Source organism: Vigna angularis, chromosome 2, assembly GCF_016808095.1.
Source record: "Vigna angularis cultivar LongXiaoDou No.4 chromosome 2, ASM1680809v1, whole genome shotgun sequence".
NCBI classification, from domain to species: Eukaryota; Viridiplantae; Streptophyta; class Magnoliopsida; order Fabales; family Fabaceae; genus Vigna; species Vigna angularis.
Window position 1 is genome coordinate 28,879,189 of NC_068971.1, and position 19,702 is coordinate 28,898,890.

General features: G+C 35.5%; 1 protein-coding gene across 2 annotated transcripts in view; it reads right to left on the reverse strand.

Moving 5' to 3' along the window:
- The window catches only part of LOC108328998 (ABC transporter B family member 26, chloroplastic), a 33,659-nt gene that overhangs the window by 6,355 nt on the left and 7,602 nt on the right, over nt 1–19,702 (reverse strand). Inside the window, exons 7-11 of one of the 2 annotated variants that reach the window (XM_052873735.1) lie at nt 13,718–13,772; nt 13,565–13,635; nt 10,393–10,495; nt 2,381–2,592; nt 2,261–2,303 (exon numbers count right to left, since the gene is read on the reverse strand). In XM_052873735.1, coding sequence (XP_052729695.1) covers nt 2,261–2,303; nt 2,381–2,592; nt 10,393–10,495; nt 13,565–13,635; nt 13,718–13,772 — 484 coding nt within the window. Of the gene's footprint in view, nt 1–2,230; nt 2,304–2,380; nt 2,593–10,392; nt 10,496–13,564; nt 13,636–13,717; nt 13,773–19,702 lie in introns of both variants that reach the window. The other variant, XM_052873734.1, reaches the window with a different exon arrangement.

The following is a 19,702-nucleotide window of genomic DNA, read 5'->3' on the forward strand; positions in this document are numbered from 1 at the left end:
AATCGCTACTTTATTTCCACAAATGTCTCCTTTTAATCTAATGAAGACATCGTTCCCAACAACCACCAAGTGACTCACTTCAAGTGTCAACTATTTTGTCTCCTCCGGCTCCGACAACTAAGTATGACTCTCCAATTGCCCTTCATAAATGTATACATTCTACTCGTAATCCCTTCCCACATTATATTGCTTTGAGTTACCATAGATTGTCTACACCTTCTTATACATGCCTTCGTCTATTTCTTCTATGTCCATCCCTAAATCTATTAGGGATGCCTTAACCCATCTTGGTTGGCATCAGGCCATGCTAGATGAACTATGTGCTCTTCAAAATAAGGGAACCTAGGAGCTCGTCCCAATACCATCCGAGAAATTTGTTGTTGGTTACAGGTGGATTTTTGCTATCTAAGTCGGTCCTGTTGGTACTATTGATCACATCAAAGCTTGTAGCCAAAGGCTACACATAAATTTTTGGATAAGATTATGGAGATACTTTTTCTTCAATGGTAAAGATGGCTTTTGTTCATTTATTTCTTACCATGGCTCCTCTTCAACAATGACCTATTTATTAACTGGATGTCAAAAATGCTTTCCTTGGAGGAAGAAACTTATATGGAGCAACCTCCCGGATTTGTTGCTCAGGAAGAGTCTTCTAGATTTGTATGTCGTCTTCGCAAATCTTTATATGACCTAAAATAGTCTCCTACGACCTGGTTTGGCAAATTTAGCAGCGTGGTTCAATAATTTGGTATGGCTCGAAGTGAGGCAGATCATTTAATCATTTACCGTCACTCAAGTGCTGGATGTGTCCATTTGATAGTATATGTTGATTACATTGTTCTTACAGGATCGACCCCCATGGCATCTCCCTGATGAAACAACACCTTTGCTATCATTTTCAAACCAAAGATCTTGGCAAGCTGAGATACTTCTTTGGTATTGAGGTAACACAATCCAATGATCGTATTGTTATATCTTAAAAAAAGTATGCATTAGATATTTTGGAGGAAACTGGGTGGATGAATTCAAAACTTGTTGACACACCTATGGATACCAAACTCCTACCAAATCAAGGGGAGCCTACTCATCCTGATATTTCCTTTGCAGTGTGGTTAGCCAATTTCTCAATTTTCCATGTGAAGATCGTTGGAATGCAGTCATCGTATATTAAAGTACATCAAAGGATATCCTGGAAAAGGTTTGTTATATGGTTCTAATAACCATACAAAAGTTATTTGCTATTTAGATGCTGATTGGAAGGATTTCCTTTCGATTGAAGATCTACCCCGAGTATTGTGTCTCCATTGGTGGTAACTTGATTTCTTGGAAGAGCAAGAAAAAAATTGTTGTGGCAAGATCTAGTGCAAAAGCAGAACATAGAGCTATGGCCTCAGCCACTTATGAACTTGTTTGGCTTAAGCAATTTCTTAGAAAGTTACAATTTGGAGATGTCACTCAAATGACACTTATATGTGACAATTAAGTAGCTCTTGATATTACTTCTAGTCCTGTCTTTCATGAAAGTACCAAACACATTAAGATTGACTGTCATTTCATTTGAGAAAATATTGTATTTGGAGACATCAAGACTGAATTTTTTAACTAAAATGATCACTTAATAGCTATTTTCACCAACAAACAAACAACAAATCTTAGAGAACTCTTTTCCCATGGAAGATCCACTTTTTCCTTCCTACCTCAACCTAACCAAAACTGGCACAAATTTTCTTCACACTCTCCATATAGTTGCTTGCCACACACACCCACTATAAAACCTTTCTCTCTCCTCGCATTTTCCCATTGCCATTTGTTACTTTTGTGGGCCTCGCTTCGCTTCCTTACTACTACCTGACACACATAAAAGGCTTATCATGTAGAAAGCATTAAATCATTAGTAGTGAACTCATAATGGAATCATTTGGATGACGCTTAAGCTCATGGAAACTACATGAATGCCATTGAGAAGGCAAAAGAAGTATTGTGAATAAGCAAACAATAATCACCAATTGTTGCTCTAAATAGTCAAATGTAGTGAACTTTTTTTTATTCATTGCTTCGGAAAGTAATTAAATACACAAAACTAGTTTTTAATTAAAGTGACATCAAATGTCCTAGAAATTCCAAACAGCCATATGGATTTTAATTTTCAAGCTGTTGTGAGTAAAGCTAAACATGCTTCTTATAACAAACTGAACAAAAGACACCACATATAACAAAAACGCATACATACCATAGTCCTTGCAGGATAATAAAAGGATACATTTGCAAACTGAATATGACCTGCTAACCTGTGCAATTTCACACCTGCATTAGGGAATAAGCCCAATTAAACAATAGATAACTATACTTGAGTAAGGGGAGCTATAGACATAGTTACTTTCCTTTCGCTAAGAATTGATCACTGGGCAAAAGATTAATCAGTTGGAATATTTGTTCAGATGCTCCAATGGACTGCAGCAATGATGTTAAGCTGTTTGTCATCCTCCAAGTTGCATAAATCAACCACTCACAGTATAGTACATACTTGGTGAGTTGTTCCACAGTTACATGACTTCTGAGAACAGACAAACCTACCAACAGCACTGCAAATATCTGCAAGTTGTAATTTCAGAAACAAAATATTAATTTGATGTTTTTCGGTTATATTGAAAAATGGGAAAAGCATAAAAAAATAGCAAACACCGGTAAGTTCATGAAAACCTGAAGTTTAAAAATCTTCAATAAAATACCCAAGATCAATATATTATATCTAAAAGCTATCTGATATAGTTCTATAAATGTTACACGAAGTTGGTGTTTAGAATACTTGACTTTGTAAGAGAATAAAGAAATGTTGTAATTTGAGATAATATCTTTAGAATCTTCCTAATTAGAAGAAATAGATACATAATCTTTTATTTTATTTTATTTTTCCTAGTTTCCCTATTTCTCTTTCTAGGAGAACTAGATTATTACAAATAGAGGGTATGAGAATGTATTTTTTGATTAATTGAGAATAATAAACTAATTCTTATTTTCTACTTGGTATCAAGAGCTTCCGATCTTGGGGCTCCGTTCCACTGCACAGTCACGCCGCTGCCACTGTCCGACCACCGCTGCTGCTGCCATCGCCGGTTGGGGTCGTTGACAGGGCAGAAAGGTGCGCCCAACACCGGCAACCATAAACGCCGCTGCACAGTCACGCCACCGCCGCTGCCGCCGTCGCCGGTTGGGGTCATTGATAGGGCAGAAAGGTGCGCCCAACTCCGACAACCACAACGCCGGAAGTCGCTCCGTGAGAGGAGCCGCCACGCACCGCCACGCGCCTCCACCGTCGCTGGCGAGTGTAGCCCACACGCCCACCCCGGCGAGACCCACTCGCCGCCGCCGCCACAGAAAGGGTCACCTGAGACTCCTGAGTTTTTTCCTAGGGTCGGTGACGACCCGTTTGGCCTACATTTGAGTAGATCTGAGTTTTAAGTTCCGCTCTTTTTTCTCAGTGTGACCCACTCGCTGCCGCCACCTCAGATAAAGTCGCCGGAGCCTCTGAGTCTGTTCCTAGGGTTTATGAAGACCCGTTTGACCTTTTCTTGAGTAGATCTGAGCTTTTAAGTTCTGCTCCTTTTTTCTCGGTGTGACTCATACGCCGTCATCGTCTTGGAGACTCCTGGTTGCGTTCTACGGGATGTTTGAAGTAAACATTATTCCCTGGAAAGCAATGGATGAATCAATGAGTAAGCCCTTTGGATCATGTACTTTGTCCATAAAAGGTAAGACTTGCCTCAATACTGTTGATCATGTATCTCAAGGTATTTGGATCCTTGATTCAGGTGCAACTGATCATATGACACTTTTCAGTGTGTCCTTCGACTCATATGGTAAAAGAAATAAAGAACAACTTATTACAGTTGCGAATGGTCAGGGTATACCTATATGCGGCTCTAGGAATATAATTTTGGACTCATCTATTAGCTAATAGTCTTATCTCTGTGCAAAAACTCACAAAGGATTTAAATTGTTCAGTAACATTTTTTACAACTTATTGTGTTTTTCAGAACCTTGCCACGGGAAAGACAATTTTAACTGTGAAGGAGCATAATGGGTTGTATTTTTTAGTGTTTAATGACCAAAGCAACACAAAAATCATGAGTCAACAAGCTACATCTGAGACGTGGGCAAAATCTCAAATATGGTTACATCATCAAAGGCTTGGCATCCTTCATTTAGTCTTATCAAGTCCTTGTTTCCCACTTGTTTACCAAAGAGTCTGTTGAGTCTTTTAAATGTGATATTTGTCAATTGTCAAAACATCATCATGCATCTTATCCTATTAGTCACAAAAAGAGTATTTCTCCATTTGATTTAATTCACTCTGATGTTTGGGGTCCTGTCATAGATTCTATTTCCGGAACCAAATGGTTCGTTACCTTTATTGACGATTGTACCCGTGTCATGTAGACATACCTTATGAAAAATAAATCCGAAGTTTTTCAAATTTTTGTTAATTTTTTCCATCTTGTCCAAAATCAATTTGGAAAAAATATCAAAAGAATCACATCTGATAATGGTACTGAATATGTGAATCATGAGTTTCTCAATTTTTTGTCTCATAATGGTATTGTTCAGGAACTAACTTGTGTTAACACCCCTCAACAAAATGGGGTTGCAGAAAGAAAGAATCGACATCTTCTTGAAGTAACTAGAACTCTTCTTTTTCAAATGTCTGTTCCAAAAAATTACTGGGGAGAAGTTGTGTTAACTGCCACATATCTCATCAACAGGTTACCCACTCGTATCTTAAATGACATTAGTCCTATAGAGTCTCTATTGTCTTTTCTTCCTTCTTGTTCCCTACTAACGAGTCTACCTAGTCGAGTCTTTGGATGTGTTGTTTTTGTTCACTCTCATCATCCTAACTGTGGTAAATTAGATCCCAGAGCTCTTAAATGTGTCTTTATTGGGTATCCTTCTAATAAAAAAGGGTACAAATGTTATCATCCTCAGAGTCGTCGCGTCTTTATCACCATGGATGTCACCTTAATCCTTTTATGTTAGTCCACCACTTCAGAGGGAGAAAGCACTTGAAGTGGATGAACTCTCCTTCTTGTCATTACCATGTTTGTCTTTGCAGGATGCCCAAGACTTGAGCAATGAAGCTACCATAGTCCACAGTGAGGAAGAAGATAGATTCTTTTGCAAAAAATATGAAAGAAGAGAACAACCCACTTCCACTCTCGAGCAAGAAAAATTGTCTAATCCGGAGGTGAGGATCCCTGAAGATATCAATGAGGAGGAGGTAAGTATTACTGAGGATTTACCCATTGCATTGAGAAAGGGAAGAAGATCATGTGCTAAATATCCTATTTCTCAATATGTTTGCACTAACAATCTCCCTGATAAGCACAAAAGTTTTATTGCTGCCTAAAATTCCTACCTCAATCCAGGAGGCCATGAAACTTGAACATTGGAATCAAGCCATGAAAGAAGAGATGAATGCATTAGAAAGAAATTCAACTTGGGAGATTGTTGATAAGCCAAGAGACAAGAAGGCAATAGGGTGTAGATGGATATTCACAATGAAACATAAGGCAGATGGGACAATAGAAAGATATAAAGCTAGATTGGTGGCAAAAGTATATACCCAAACATATGGGATTGATTATGAGGAGACATTTGCCCCAGTGGCAACGATGAATACAGTTCGAGTTATTCTCGCTTTGGTTGCCCATTTTGGATGGGACTTACACCAGCTGGATGTGAAGAATGTCTTTCTTCATGAAAATCTAGATGAGGAAGTGTACATGGAGATTCCCCCAGGTTTTGAAGTGAAAAATGAAAGAAACAAGGTATGCCTCTTGAAGAAAGCATTGTATGGTCTTAAGCAATCCCCTAGAGCATGGTTTGGAAGATTTACAAAAGTAATGGTTTCCTTGGGATACAGACAAAGCCAAGGAGATCATACTCTATTCATAAAGCACTCTTCTACAGATAAACTCACTCTATTGCTTGTCTATGTGGATCATATGATTATTGCAGGAGATGATGAAACAGAAAAATTGGCATTAAAAGAAAAATTGGCAGCTCTATTTGAAATGAAAGACCTAGGAAAACTCAAATATTTTCTTGGAATAGAGGTTGCTTACTCCAAGAACGGAATTTTCATCTCCCAAAAAAATATGTACTTGATCTCCTCAAAGAAACAGGAAAGTTGGGATGTAGAACCTCAACAGTTCCTATAGAACAGAATCACAGAATTGGAAGTGAAGAAAGTGCTCCTGTAGAGAAGGCCCAATATCAGAGATTGGTTGGAAAATTGATTTATCTATCACACACAAGACCAGACATTGCTTATGCAATTAGTGTAGTGAGTCAATTTATGCATGATCCAAGAGAGAGACACATGCAAGCAGTTGACAAAATTCTCCAATACTTGAAGTCAAGTCCAGGAAAGGGACTATTATTCAAAAAAGAAGACACATTGACTATGAAGATATATATTGATGCTGACTATGCAGGTTCTATTACTGACAGAAAATCTTCTTCTGGGTATTGTGTATTTCTTGGAGATAGTCTGGTAACATGGAGAAGCAAAAAGCAAGATAGAGTATCCCGTTCTAGTGCAGAAGCTGAATTTCGAGCCCTTGCACAAGGAATGTGTGAAGGACTCTGGATGAAAATCATTTTGGATGATCTTAAAGCCAAAGTGGAGAACCCGGTGCAACTACACTCTGGCAATAAGTCTGCTATGAGCATAGCCCATAATTCAGTATAGCATGACAGAACCAAACACATTGAAATTGACAGACATTTCATCAAAGATAATCTTGACAGAGGCTTTGTGATTACAACTCATGTTCCTACAGAACTTCAAATAACAGATATATTTACAAAAGGGCTTCCTCCGGGTAGATTTCAAGATCTTGTAGGGAAGTTGGGAATGATTGATATTCATTTACCAACTTGAGGGGGAGTGTTGTAATTTGAGATAATATCTTTAGAATCTTCCTAATTAGAGGAAATAGATACATAATCTTTTATTTTATTTTATTTTTCCTAGTTTTCCTAGTTTCCCTAGTTTCCCTAGTTCCCTTTTTAGGAGAACTAGATTATTACAAATAGAGGGTATGAGAATGTATTTTTTGATTAATTGAGAATAATAAAATAATTTTCATTTTCTACTAGAACTATTTTATTAATAACAATCACCCCAATTACATTCTCATGGTCTCTAATTGTAATATTCAAATCCCTTAAAATAATGAAAAAAATATATGCTTAAATAAATGGAAAGATTCTAAAGATATTTTCCCTAATCACTATCGAGATATTGAAAATACTTTTTTTCAAATAATCTTCTACTTGCAATAATCCCTCTGAAGTTTGTAAATGAAGATCAATCATTCCCAACTACTTACAGGATCCTAAAATCTATCCTGACAAAACTGATAAGTGAGAAATATTGGTATATTTTAACCCTATGTTTGGCTCGTATTTGAGTAGTTATCACTATTTTATGATGTCTTTTTAATAGTTTTTTTCTGAACTGCATAGGAACCAAAATCTAGTTTGACACTAACCTATGAGTACCTAATCATTCCAATTTCCCTTAAGAAAGAGACTAGAAAATTTGTTGTTAACGATGGTCTCGCCGGAACTAGGCGCATGGTCACGAGCCGACAACGGTGGTGGCACATGGCAACGTCTTTCCCGGAGCAATTTCTAACGTTTTGTTTGTCGGAGTTGGGTGCACTTTTTTGCCCTATGAACGACCCCAAAGGCTAAAATGGCAGCCGCAATGGCTAAACAGCGGCGGTGATGGCTAGTGTTGCAATGGAAATGAAGCTCCCAAAGATCAGGAGCTCAAATACCATCTTGAAAAAAGAATGAATTTTATTATTTTCATTCATATCTATTACATTCTCCTTACCTCTATTTGTAACAATCTAATCTTCTAAAAAAGGAAAGTCAGGAAACAATGTACTAAAAAATAAACTATAAGATCCTACAGATATTTTCTGTAATTAAGAAGATCTATAGATATTTTCTCTAATTAGGAAGATTTTCCTCCAATTACAACACAAACTGCTTGTAAGGTAAGGTTTGTACCCACTTATATAATATAAATTGGCTTTATTTTTAGTCAATGTAGGACTTTCAGCACAACCCTCTCATGTTGGGGCATATGCATCTCGAGTGAGACTAGACATTAACGGTGGTTCAATAGTGGCCGTGAGTGGAACAATAAATCCAACAAACAACAACCTTCGTTAGAATATGCTCTAACTCATAGCTCTAATACCATGTTTAGGTGGACTTTAAGCCTTGCAAAACCTTACAAAACCGGCTTGTAAAGTGAGATTTGCACTCCCTTATGTATTGTAAATTGGCCTTATATCTAATTGATGAAGGACTTCCAACAAATGGTAGCTTTTAAGAACAATGGTACTTGGAATGTTGTTCCTTTGCCTCAAGGGAAATATGTCGTTGGTTGTCAATAGGTCTTCACAATCAAAGTTAGTTTTGGTGACACTATTCATAGGCTTAAAGCTCATTTAGTTGCCATAGGTTATACTCAAATCTTTGGACTAGATTATGGATGTCTTATCTCAAGTCACAGAGATAGTCTTTGTTACATTATTATTAATTATGGCTACTCTTCAACATTGGCCCGTCTATCCTGTAGTTGTCAAAAATGTCTTCCTACATGGCAATTTGTTGGAGGGAGCTTATATGAAGCAACCTACTGGTTTTGTTGCTTAAGAGGAGTCTTCCTACTTGGTTTGTCATCAATGCAAACCTTTATATAATCTTAAACGACCTCTCAATGCATGATTTGGTAGATTCAATGCAATAGTTCAATAGTTTGGTATGACTTGGTATGAGTCTTATGATTCTTTGTTTAATTGTAATTTAGGGGTTGGGTGTATCTACCTTGTACTGTATGTTGATGACATTGTTCTTAGAGGTAACAATTACCATGACATTTGACACATGACACAACACCTTTGTCATTATTTTCAAACAAACAACCTTGGTAAACTTAAATACCTCTTTGGAATTGAGGTAGCACAACCTAACAATGTTTCAATGCCTCTCCGATATCTCTTCTTCCACTAGAGTGTCTAACCCATTAGTCTATACTAACTATGTGAATGTCCGCTTATCCATTGATAAGTTAGATGACATTAAATATGCGACTTGAATGTCGAACACTAAACTTTGGCTTGAGAGTCAGGAGTATCTTGATCATCTTACTTAGAGTGACTGATATTGCTTCTGGTGAATTTTCCCATTGGAAGAGAGTTGATGCTCAGTTATACATCGGTCTCAAGAATACCATTCACTCTTCCTTACAGACTCATCCTAACATTTCCTTTTCAATCAGTGTGTTGAGCAATTTCTCAATTCCCCATGTGAAGATCATTGGAATGCAGTCATTCGTATATTAAAGTACATTAAAGAATCTCCCAAAAAAGGTTTGTTATATGGTTCCAATAACCATACAAAAGTTATTCGATATTCAGATACTGATTGGGCAGGATCTCTTTTTGATAGAAGATCTACTCCTAGGTATTGTATCTCCATTCGTGGTAATTTGATTTCTTGGAAGAGCAAGAAAAAAGTGTTGTGGCAAGATCTAGTGCAGAAGCAAAATATAAAGCTATGGCCTCAGCCACTTGTTTGGCTTAAGTAATTGCTTAGAGAGTTACAATGTAGAGATGTCACTCAAATGACACTTATATGTGACAATCAGGCAGCTCTTCATATCAGTTCTAATCCTGTCTTTCATGAAAGAACTAAGCACATTGAGACTAACTATAATTTCTTTCAAGAACTAAGCACATTGAGACATCAAGACTGAGTTCATTAACTCGATCAGTTAGCAGGTATTTTCACTGTCTTTAAGGGGATCGAGAATTCATTATATTTGTAACAAGCTTGGTATATGCAATTTATATGCACCATCTTGTGGAGAAGTGTTAGATATATTTTGTTTTATGTTGATTAGGAAAACTTAACTTTTGATATTGGTAGATATTGTTGATATTGTTTTTTTTAACAATATCTTCTTTTTACCATATTTATGTTTGGTTGCCATATATACTTATATCATTCTTCATTATAAATATATTACCCTATATGTATTTTAGACACAAGGGAGATTAATACTATACCTAGTTCTACCATATTCAATAACTATAAATACACTACCGTATGTGTATTCTCTACACAAGGGATATTAACCCTATACCTAATTTTTCTCTATATTCAATAGTTTCCAAGGCCTGATTCCTTCTACTGGCCTGTCAAATAACTGGTCTTTTCCTTGTTCTTCTTTAATATGTAGAAAGAAGGAATTTCAACACTCAATTACTAGTTTTGTATCTTTTAATAAGGTTAAAAAAGCCAAACCTGCATAAAACGATATAAGCTGCTAAATATTAGGTCCCAGAACCCTGAAGCCATATTCTCTCGAAGAGTTACAACTGCCAAGCTTTGTAGCCACTGCTTGTACCTGAATAAATATAAAATGGGTTTATGCATGTCAATATTATTCGAACAAATATAAACATTTACACAAAAAATCTATGATAAACTTGTGTATACAAAACCCAGTTCATCCTTGCTATGTTGTAGTGATTGGAGACAAATCCACCATCAAATTTGACATGGTTGTTTTTAAATGACAGTGCCATAACTCATTTTGATAATTGCCATTCTGGTAGGCTCACGTTATTTGGTAGGCATCAGAAATCCCATATCACTTGCCTCAATTCTTGGAGTGCAACTTATAAATTTGCTGAACTTTGATTAACGTCAATTGGTACTAATATGAAATTTGACACATTTTCTTCCGGTTAAAGTTTTCCATAAATTTTCATGTTAAAGATCTTATATAACTAGAGATATAACCAAATTATAATGAGTTAGACTTAAAGGTCACTTTTTAAGATGTTATCAAAACATATCCTAATGACAATTGTTCAGCATATTGTGCCACCCATAAATATATGGTCTCCTGTTCGAGATGGTCAATCCTTAATGTGAAAGGGTGTCTTGGAGATTCTACATAGAATAGAGATATGATAAAAATTATAATATATAAGTCAATGCAAACCTACCTTACAAACTAATCTTGTGGAGTTAAATTATACTTAAAGTCCACCTTCAAATATCATGGTTCGGAATTCAACATTTTTATATGTGCTACCTAAAAGTGTAAATATTTTTTATATGAAAATGAATACTCTCAGAACATGGAAAGAAATCTCAATTCTTCTTCGAGAAAGATTTCTATAACAATTGTAATTGAATATGTCAGAATCCCTTGATTTATGTTGCACTTCACATCTCCTTAGAGGATTAATAGGCTGATAGTATATTTTTATATTTATTGTACAAGATCATTGATCCTGAATTGTAGGGATAGATTATATCTTTCGTAAATTAGATTTTCAGTTATTATGTATGTCTATGTATTCAATTTAAGAGCAATTTATCTTCTATAAATAGTATCAGAAACAGTTTTTTTTTACATGGTATCAATGCTCTAAGCCCATGTGATCTCTTGCGCAGCCAACAGTGCTCCACATCCCATTCTATCTTCTGCTGTATTCACAATACAACCTGTATTGACATTTCCTCCATTATCAAAACGCAAACTTTTAGTTGATTTTCCAAATTGTGTTTTCATCATATGGAAGAATTTGAAAAATAAGGTAAAACCATCAGATTTTTCTTTTTTCATGAGTAAAATCCATGTAACAAGGGGGTAGTCATCAATAAAAGTGACAAACCATTTAGCACCAGATATATTAAAGTTTTATGCAGACCCCAAATTTCAAAATGAAGCAAATCAAACGGATGAGCACTCTTTGTATTATTAAAAGGATATGTGACCGCAAATCTTTATATGGACAGAAGCAGTCTCTTAGGGCTTGTTTTGGAGGCATCTCCTAGATGAAAAAACACTTTTGTCACCTCTCTCAGATCAAAGATATTGACAAACTCAGATACTTCTTAGCAAATGAGGTATCACAATCCAACAATGATATTGTTATATGTCAAAGGAAATATCGATATTTTGGAAGAATTTGGGTTGATGAACTCAAAATTTGTTGACACCTTCATGGATCGCAATACCAAACTCCTACCTAATTAGGAATAAACTTTCATAGGTCTTGATTGTAATAATAAGATAGTTCAATTTTCTAACTAATATTATATCCTTATTAGGATCTGAGAAAGGTTACCCCTCATTATTTTCACACTTGGGTACTATTAATCTTGTAGCAAATCTTTATATCATTAGTTTCATTCTAATTTAGTGTCATTGTCGACCAAGTATTGAAGCTGAATATCGCAGCTTACCTCAATCTATTGCATAAATTCTTTGGATTCACGCTCTTCTAAAAGAACTTTCTATTCCTTCCATTATGGTCTTCTTGAGGAGGGTGGGTTTGATTTCTTGGCAGCTGGCGGGAATGCACGGAGAATTTTACTTGAGAGTTTGGCAGCAGAAACATGGACTATAAGTGGGGAAAAATTCATCCAAGAATTAAAGATGTTGTTGTCACAAGCAAATAAAACACCAGAAGATCAATTGCAGGGATATTTATTTGCAGGGCTGCAATCTAATGTTCAAAATTGGTTGTCACAAGAGGATCCAAAGGACCTGATTAGAGATATGCAAATTGTTCTAAATGTGGGAGAAGGGTCAGTAATGAAGAACCACACCCTTTGTAGTGAAGAAAAAAAACCAAAAACAAAAGTGAGATTTTGTAATAGAAAAATATATTATGAGGGAGGAGGAAAGAGATATAACAATAAAGAGAGTTGAAGGTGGAGATGCATCTAAGCAACATTTTTTTCAAAAATCAAATTTACATAACATGAATAAGAATTCACGTTTGAACTTAGATTTGATAATGATTGGAACATCAATGACATTGGACTTTTGGAATTCCAACTTCTTCGGTTCAGAGTTTGTTATACAAAAACCACTCTCTTCTCCACCACCCAAACCTCCGTACCAGAATTTGCAAGCAGTAGCCAGTGGGTTCCCTTCCTATGAAAGACAATATGACAATGCTATCAGGAAGGATAGATAACATGCTGGTAAAGATGAGTTTCTGCTTCAGAGCGTAATGATAGGATCAAGCTGCCACTGTTCTAACCTTGAGTTTCTACAACAGAGCATAATGATAGGATATGTAATGTGTATGTTAGGAGAAAACATATATAAAAGTAGTTGTTAGTTAGGTTGTTAGGGGGTTGTTAGGTGGAGGAGTGAGGCTTTCCATATATAGTGGGGGTCTTCGTATGCAGATGACGTTTATGAAAGTTTGGAGAAAAGTTGGCAGGACCATTGCCATCCTGTGTGAAGGGAACATTGTCCCTTGGCTGCGTTCATGCTGTACTTGTTGCCTAGAATGAATAATACAAGATCTATTCAGTGAGTATAGGTAGTTGCAGTGGGTTTTTCCTGGTTTCCTCTATCTAGGAACCTAACAGATACTCCCATAGTAACATCAAGTCAAAATATAGATTTCCAGTTTGAATATTCAGTAACAGAATAAAGGACCTTCCAAATTCTCGTTTTCGTGTTCCATAAGCTCGTACAGTTCTTATTGAAGAAAGTGTTTCCAGAGCAACCTGTGTAGAAAAAATACTAATAATTAAAATAAGATTCTGGGCACTGTTTCAGAAACAATATCTACTCGTATAATGTATATACGTCATTTGCACAAGCCGTGAAATCTTGGATTAACTTTGCTGCCTTTCTCTGATACCTATTTAAACAAAAAAAAACATGCTTCAAAATATAAAGATGTAAATAAAACTAGAAGGGAAATATGTATGGTTAATTTAAATTTTGCAAACATTTAAGCACATTTATCACATTAGTCAGAACACTTTTCCATCTTTAAATGCCCTAAAGGACCGTTCATTTCATACACGATTTATGGTATCTGAAATTTAGAAGAAAATAATTTGTCTCTTATTCAGTCTCATTACATACATTTGATATATATACATACATTAATAATTTAGGAAACAAACACAACCTATTTTAGGATAAATTCCCTGAGATTGCAGGATTAATATGCTAGTTATAAAACCAACATACAACCAATATATAGTTATAAACAATAGGAATAAAATCTAAACTTCCTAAAATATCTAGGCAGTGCCCCTTACGATGGTGAATAAAAGTTCCTCATTCCCATCTTGGATATAATTTTCTCAAACTTATTGCTATTCAGCCCTTGGTGAGTATGTCTTCAAGCCGTCCTTGAGTAGACTCATATGGAGTGAAAAACAAGCCACTGTGAAACTTTGAAAAAATGTTTGTCCATGTTGTACTAGGTTTTAGGCTATACTAATTGCAAATTTATTTTCACAATATAACCTCATAGATTAAAGTCTTCCAACATAATCTTCAATCATAACAGTTCACATATTCCTTGAGTCATTGCCTGAAATTCTACTTTGACACTATATATAACTTCTACACTTTGTCATTTACTCTTCCATGTTACAAGGTTTCCAACAAGGAAGGTGCAATATGTAGTAGCTAACCTCCTATCTATAATTGAACCCGCATAGTGAGCATCAGTATATACCTTAACCCTAACATTCTTGCTTCTTTAGAATTAAAATTCCACTTCTTGGTGCATAAATTGACTAACTACACTCAGCAATATCAATATTTGGTCAAGTGTGAGATAGATAAATAAGTCTTCCCACAAGTCTCTAGTACATTTCTTTTCTACAGCAACATCATCCTCTACACTTTTGAACTTTTTCTTTGGATCAATAGGAGAACTTTGTTTGTTTGCAGGCTGTTTAACCTATTTCCTGTAGCAAGTCAGTAATGTATTTTTGTTGAGATATGAAGATCCCTTTGGTCAAGAATCAACTTGATCAAGTAATCAAAATTCTAAGTGATAATGCCAAAGAATACTTCTCGTCCAATTTTTCTACTATCTTGGTTTGCATCATATATTACATCAGTCCACTTGTCTTCATACACTACGGCAAAATGGTATAGCAGAAAGACAAAATAGACACATTGCTCATACACTATTGCTTGGTGCAAATACTTTTGTCCATCATTGGTAGGATGTCATCCTAACTGCATGTTTTCTTATTAACAGGATGTCATCCTCCTCTCATTAATAAAATTCATTTTTCCATTCTTTTTCCAAATGATTCTCTCTTTCACATTTCTTTTCGTGTATGGTTGTGTATGTTTTGTTCATGACATGTTTCCAAGGTTGGACAAAACTATGTTTTGTTCATGACATGTCTCCAAGGTTGGACAAACTATCTGCTCGTGCGATGAAATGTGTCTTCTTAGGCTATTCTTGACTTCAAAAGGGGTACCAATGTTACTTTCCTGAAACCAAGAAGTACTATATGTCTGCTAATATTACATTATTTGAATAGACTCCTTACTTTTCTTCATTCGTTTAAGATAATGATTTCATTTAGTAGATCCTTCCTACACCATTAGTGGAGTTCACAAATTCTGGTATCTTTGTCATTCTCAGTCTTGATCAAAGTCTTCATGAACCATCATTGCCACCTATTAGTATCCTTCAACACGGGACCCAAATAACTAGCCCAATTACCCAAGAACAAGGTGAATCCTCTACTTCAATTTTTTCTCCAAGTCACTCAATACCATGACTCTTGAAGAAGATGATTCATGTTGGCCCATTTCTCTTAGAAAAGGTACTCGTTCCACTCTAAACCCACATCCTATTTATAATTTTCTTAGTTATCACCAATTGTTGCCTTCTTATGGTTCTTTGCTATCCTCAATGTCTTCTATTACGATTCCCAAAAATGTGAAGGAAGTACTTAATCATCTGGGATGGTGACAAGCCATGATTGCATAAATGTAGGCTCTGGACCACAGTAATACTCCAGAGTTCGTTTCCCTTCCACCTGAGAGAAAAGCAGTAAGGAGTTGATGGGTTTATACTATTAAAGTTGGTCCTAATGATGAAGTCAGTTGTCTCAAGGCACGACTTGTTGCAAAAGAGTACACTAAAGTTTATGGCCTGGATTATAGTGCTACTTTCTCTCTAGTGGCCTAGATGACTACTATTCACCTTTATTTTGCTATAGCAGCAATTTGTCATTGGACACTCCATCAATTGGATATAAAAAATGTCTTTCTACATTGTTATCTTGCAGAAGAAATATACATGGAGCAACCTCTTGGGTTCGTTGCTAAGGAGGAGTTTGGTAAGGTTTGAAAGTTGTGTCGCCATTACATGAAAATACACTGCCAGAACTATCGAAAATCCAGAATAAGGAAAACTGATTCAGGAGATGATCAAGCTGCTGAAAATTTTGATAGTGAAGCTCTAAATCTGATGGTAAAATGGTTTTTAAATTCTTGAAGTATAAAGTTAAAACTAACAATGATTCTGCAGGAAATAAAAGGTCATTTAGAAAACAAGACAAGTTTGTTGCCCCCACTTGCTTTGAATGTGGAAAAGTGGGACACATCAAGCCAGAGTGCCCTGTACTCAAAATGAAGCAGAATCTGGAAGAGAAATGATGACAACAGACATAAAAGAAAAAGAAAGCATATATTGCATGGGAGGAGAATGCATCCAACACCTCTAGTGTATCCAACAAGAGCCTTGAAGAGGAAACAAATTTCTATTTAATGGCTGGATCTGCATCATCTGAAAGCAATGTAAGTAGTTTTGAATCTAAAATCATTGAAAATAAATACTATCAACTACTTGATGCATTTCAAGAATTGCATGAGGAAGCTAGGAAACTCCAATACTCAAAAAACAAGTATAAGAGTGAAAACAAGTGGCTAGAAAATAGAATAGAGGTTCTAAATAATGAAAATGAAAATATAAAATCAAAATTAGAATCCTTAGAAAATGTTCCTAAAAACACCATGCATGAAAACAAGGGATGTGTTCAAGATTGTGAAAACGGTTTAAAACAAATGGAAAGAATAAAATACCTAATGAAAACACTTTCCAAGTTCACTCTAGGAAGTTCAAATCTTGATGTTCTTCTTGGTTCACAAAAGGAGTGTGTTAAATAGAGAAGGAATAAGGTATGTTGGTAAATATAATCGATTAAAAACCAGAAAGTTTATTAAGATAAGCAAACCCTCCTCAATTGTCTATTTTTATTGCAATCAACTAGGCCATGCATCAAATTCATGTTATTACAAAAATTCTGGTGTTCCTAAAGGAAAGTTTAAATGGGTTCCTAAGGAACCATTGAAACACCCTAAAATGAAAGGACCCAAATTTAACTGGGTACCTGCCACTGTGCTTTAATCTGTGATGCAAGATAATCAAAGAGCCAAAAAGTCCATGTGGTACCTTGATAATGGTTGCTCAAGACACATGACTGGAGATACAAGCAAGTTCACCCATATATCCTACAAAACCTGTGGACATGTCACATATGGTGACAATAACAAAATTAAAATCCTAGGCACTAGAAAGATAAGAAATCCTTCCTCTTTTGTAGTTGAAAATGTGCTATTAGTGCAAGGCCTCAAACACAACCGGTTAAGCATTAGTCAGCTGTGTGACAAAAGCTTAAAAGTTACCTTTAAAAGCAAACCATTGTTTGATCTGTTGTGCATTATTTGATGAACTAGTCTTTATTGGTAAAAGATATCAAAACATTTACATGGTTGACTTTGAAAAGACCTCGTTTGATTCTATTATGTGCTTGCTTACTAAAAATGATGAACCATGGCTATGGCATAAAAGACTATCTCACATTCATATGTCTCACCTAAACAAACGGGTCTCAAAGAACCTTGTCCAAGGTCTACCTAAAATCAAGTTTGAGAAAGATAAACTGTGTGATGCATGTCAAAAAGGAAAACAGTAAACACATCATTTAAGTCAAAACAATTTATTGTAATTACAGGAAATATCTATAGAATCTTCTCAATTGGAGAAAATATCTATAGAATCATCCTAATTAGAGAAAATATTTATAGGATCTTCTCGATTATTTTTCAGTATATAGTTTTTGATAGACTTCTTTGGTCACGAACACACAAAACAGAACTAAATAGAATGTGTATTATTGATGTAAGAATGAACAAATGAACAATATCACCTTCCTAGGGAGCACTCTCCCTCCACTAGAACAATCCAGTCTATACCAAAAGAATACAAAAATGAATAATCCCCCTGTACAGAACACACACCCTATTTATAAAATCTCCCTTCCCCTTCCCACTAACTAACTAACTGTCAAACAACTCTTCCCTCCTAACTTCCCTCTCCTTTCCTCTTCCTTCTATTCTAAACCCATTATATCCTATCACCTTATATCCTACCAATTTCCTTATTTCCCTTTTTTAGAAGATTAGATTACTACAAATATAGGTAAAGAGAATGTAATTGACATGAATGAAAATAATAAAATCACTCTCTTTTTCGAGTTGGTATCAGTGCTCCTGATCTTGGGAGTTCCGTTTCTACTACAAATGTACCCACTGCCGCCACTGTCCAATATCCTTTCATTTATGACCCTTAATATGAAAGCTTATAAGGAGGAACTCAAGCGCTTGAAAGCAACAGTTAAATTAATGATTAAGCCCTCTGAATCATCTACTTTCTCCATGAAAGGTAAGATCTCTCTCAATACTGTTGGTTATGTGTCTAAAGGTATTTGGATTCCTGATTTAGGAGCAATTGATCATATGAAACATATTTGTGTGTCTTTCGATTCATATGGTAAAACAAATAGAGAATAAGTTATTACAATTGTTAATGGTCAGAATATACCTATATACGGCTCTGGAAATATAATTTTGGACTCATCAATTGTAATAAACGATGTTTTACATGTTCCACAATTAGCCAACAGTCTTATCTCTGTGAAAAAACTCACAAAGGAATTAAATTGTTCAGTAACTTTTTTCTCAACTTATTGTGTTTTCCAGGACCTTGCCACGGGGAAGACGATTTTAACTGCTAAGGAGCAAAGTGGGTTGTATTTGTTGGAGTCTGATGACCAAAGCAAAACAAAAATCATGAGTCAACAAGTTAGATCTCAAACGTGGCCAAATTCCCAAATATGTTTACATCATAAAAGGCTTGGGCATCCTTCATTCAATCTTATCAAGTCCTTATTTCTCTATTTGTTTTCCAAGGAGTCAATTGAGTCTTTTAATTGTGATATTTGTTAGTTGTCAAAACATCATAGGGCATCTTATCCTATTAGTAATAAAAAGATACTTCTCCATTTGATTTAATTTACTCTAACATTTGGGGACCTGTCGTAGAATCTATTTCCGAAGCCAAATGGTTTGTTACCTTTATTGACGATTGTACCCATGTTACGTGGACATACCTTATGAAAAATAAATCAGAAGTTTTGCAAATCTTTTGTTAATTTTTCCATCTTATCGAAAATCAATTTGGATAAAATATCAAAAGAATCAGGTTTGATAATGGTACTGAATGTGAATCATGAATTTTTCAATTTTTTGTCTCATAATGGTATTGTTCATGAACTAACATGTGTAAACACCCCTCAACAAAATGGGGTTGCAGTAAGAAAGAATCGTCATCTCTTGAAGTAACTAAAGCTCTTCTTTTCAAATGGTTGTTCCAAAAAATTACAGGGGGGAAGTTGTGTTAACTGCCACATATTTCATCAACAGGTTACCCACCCGTATCTTAAATGGCATTAGTCCTAT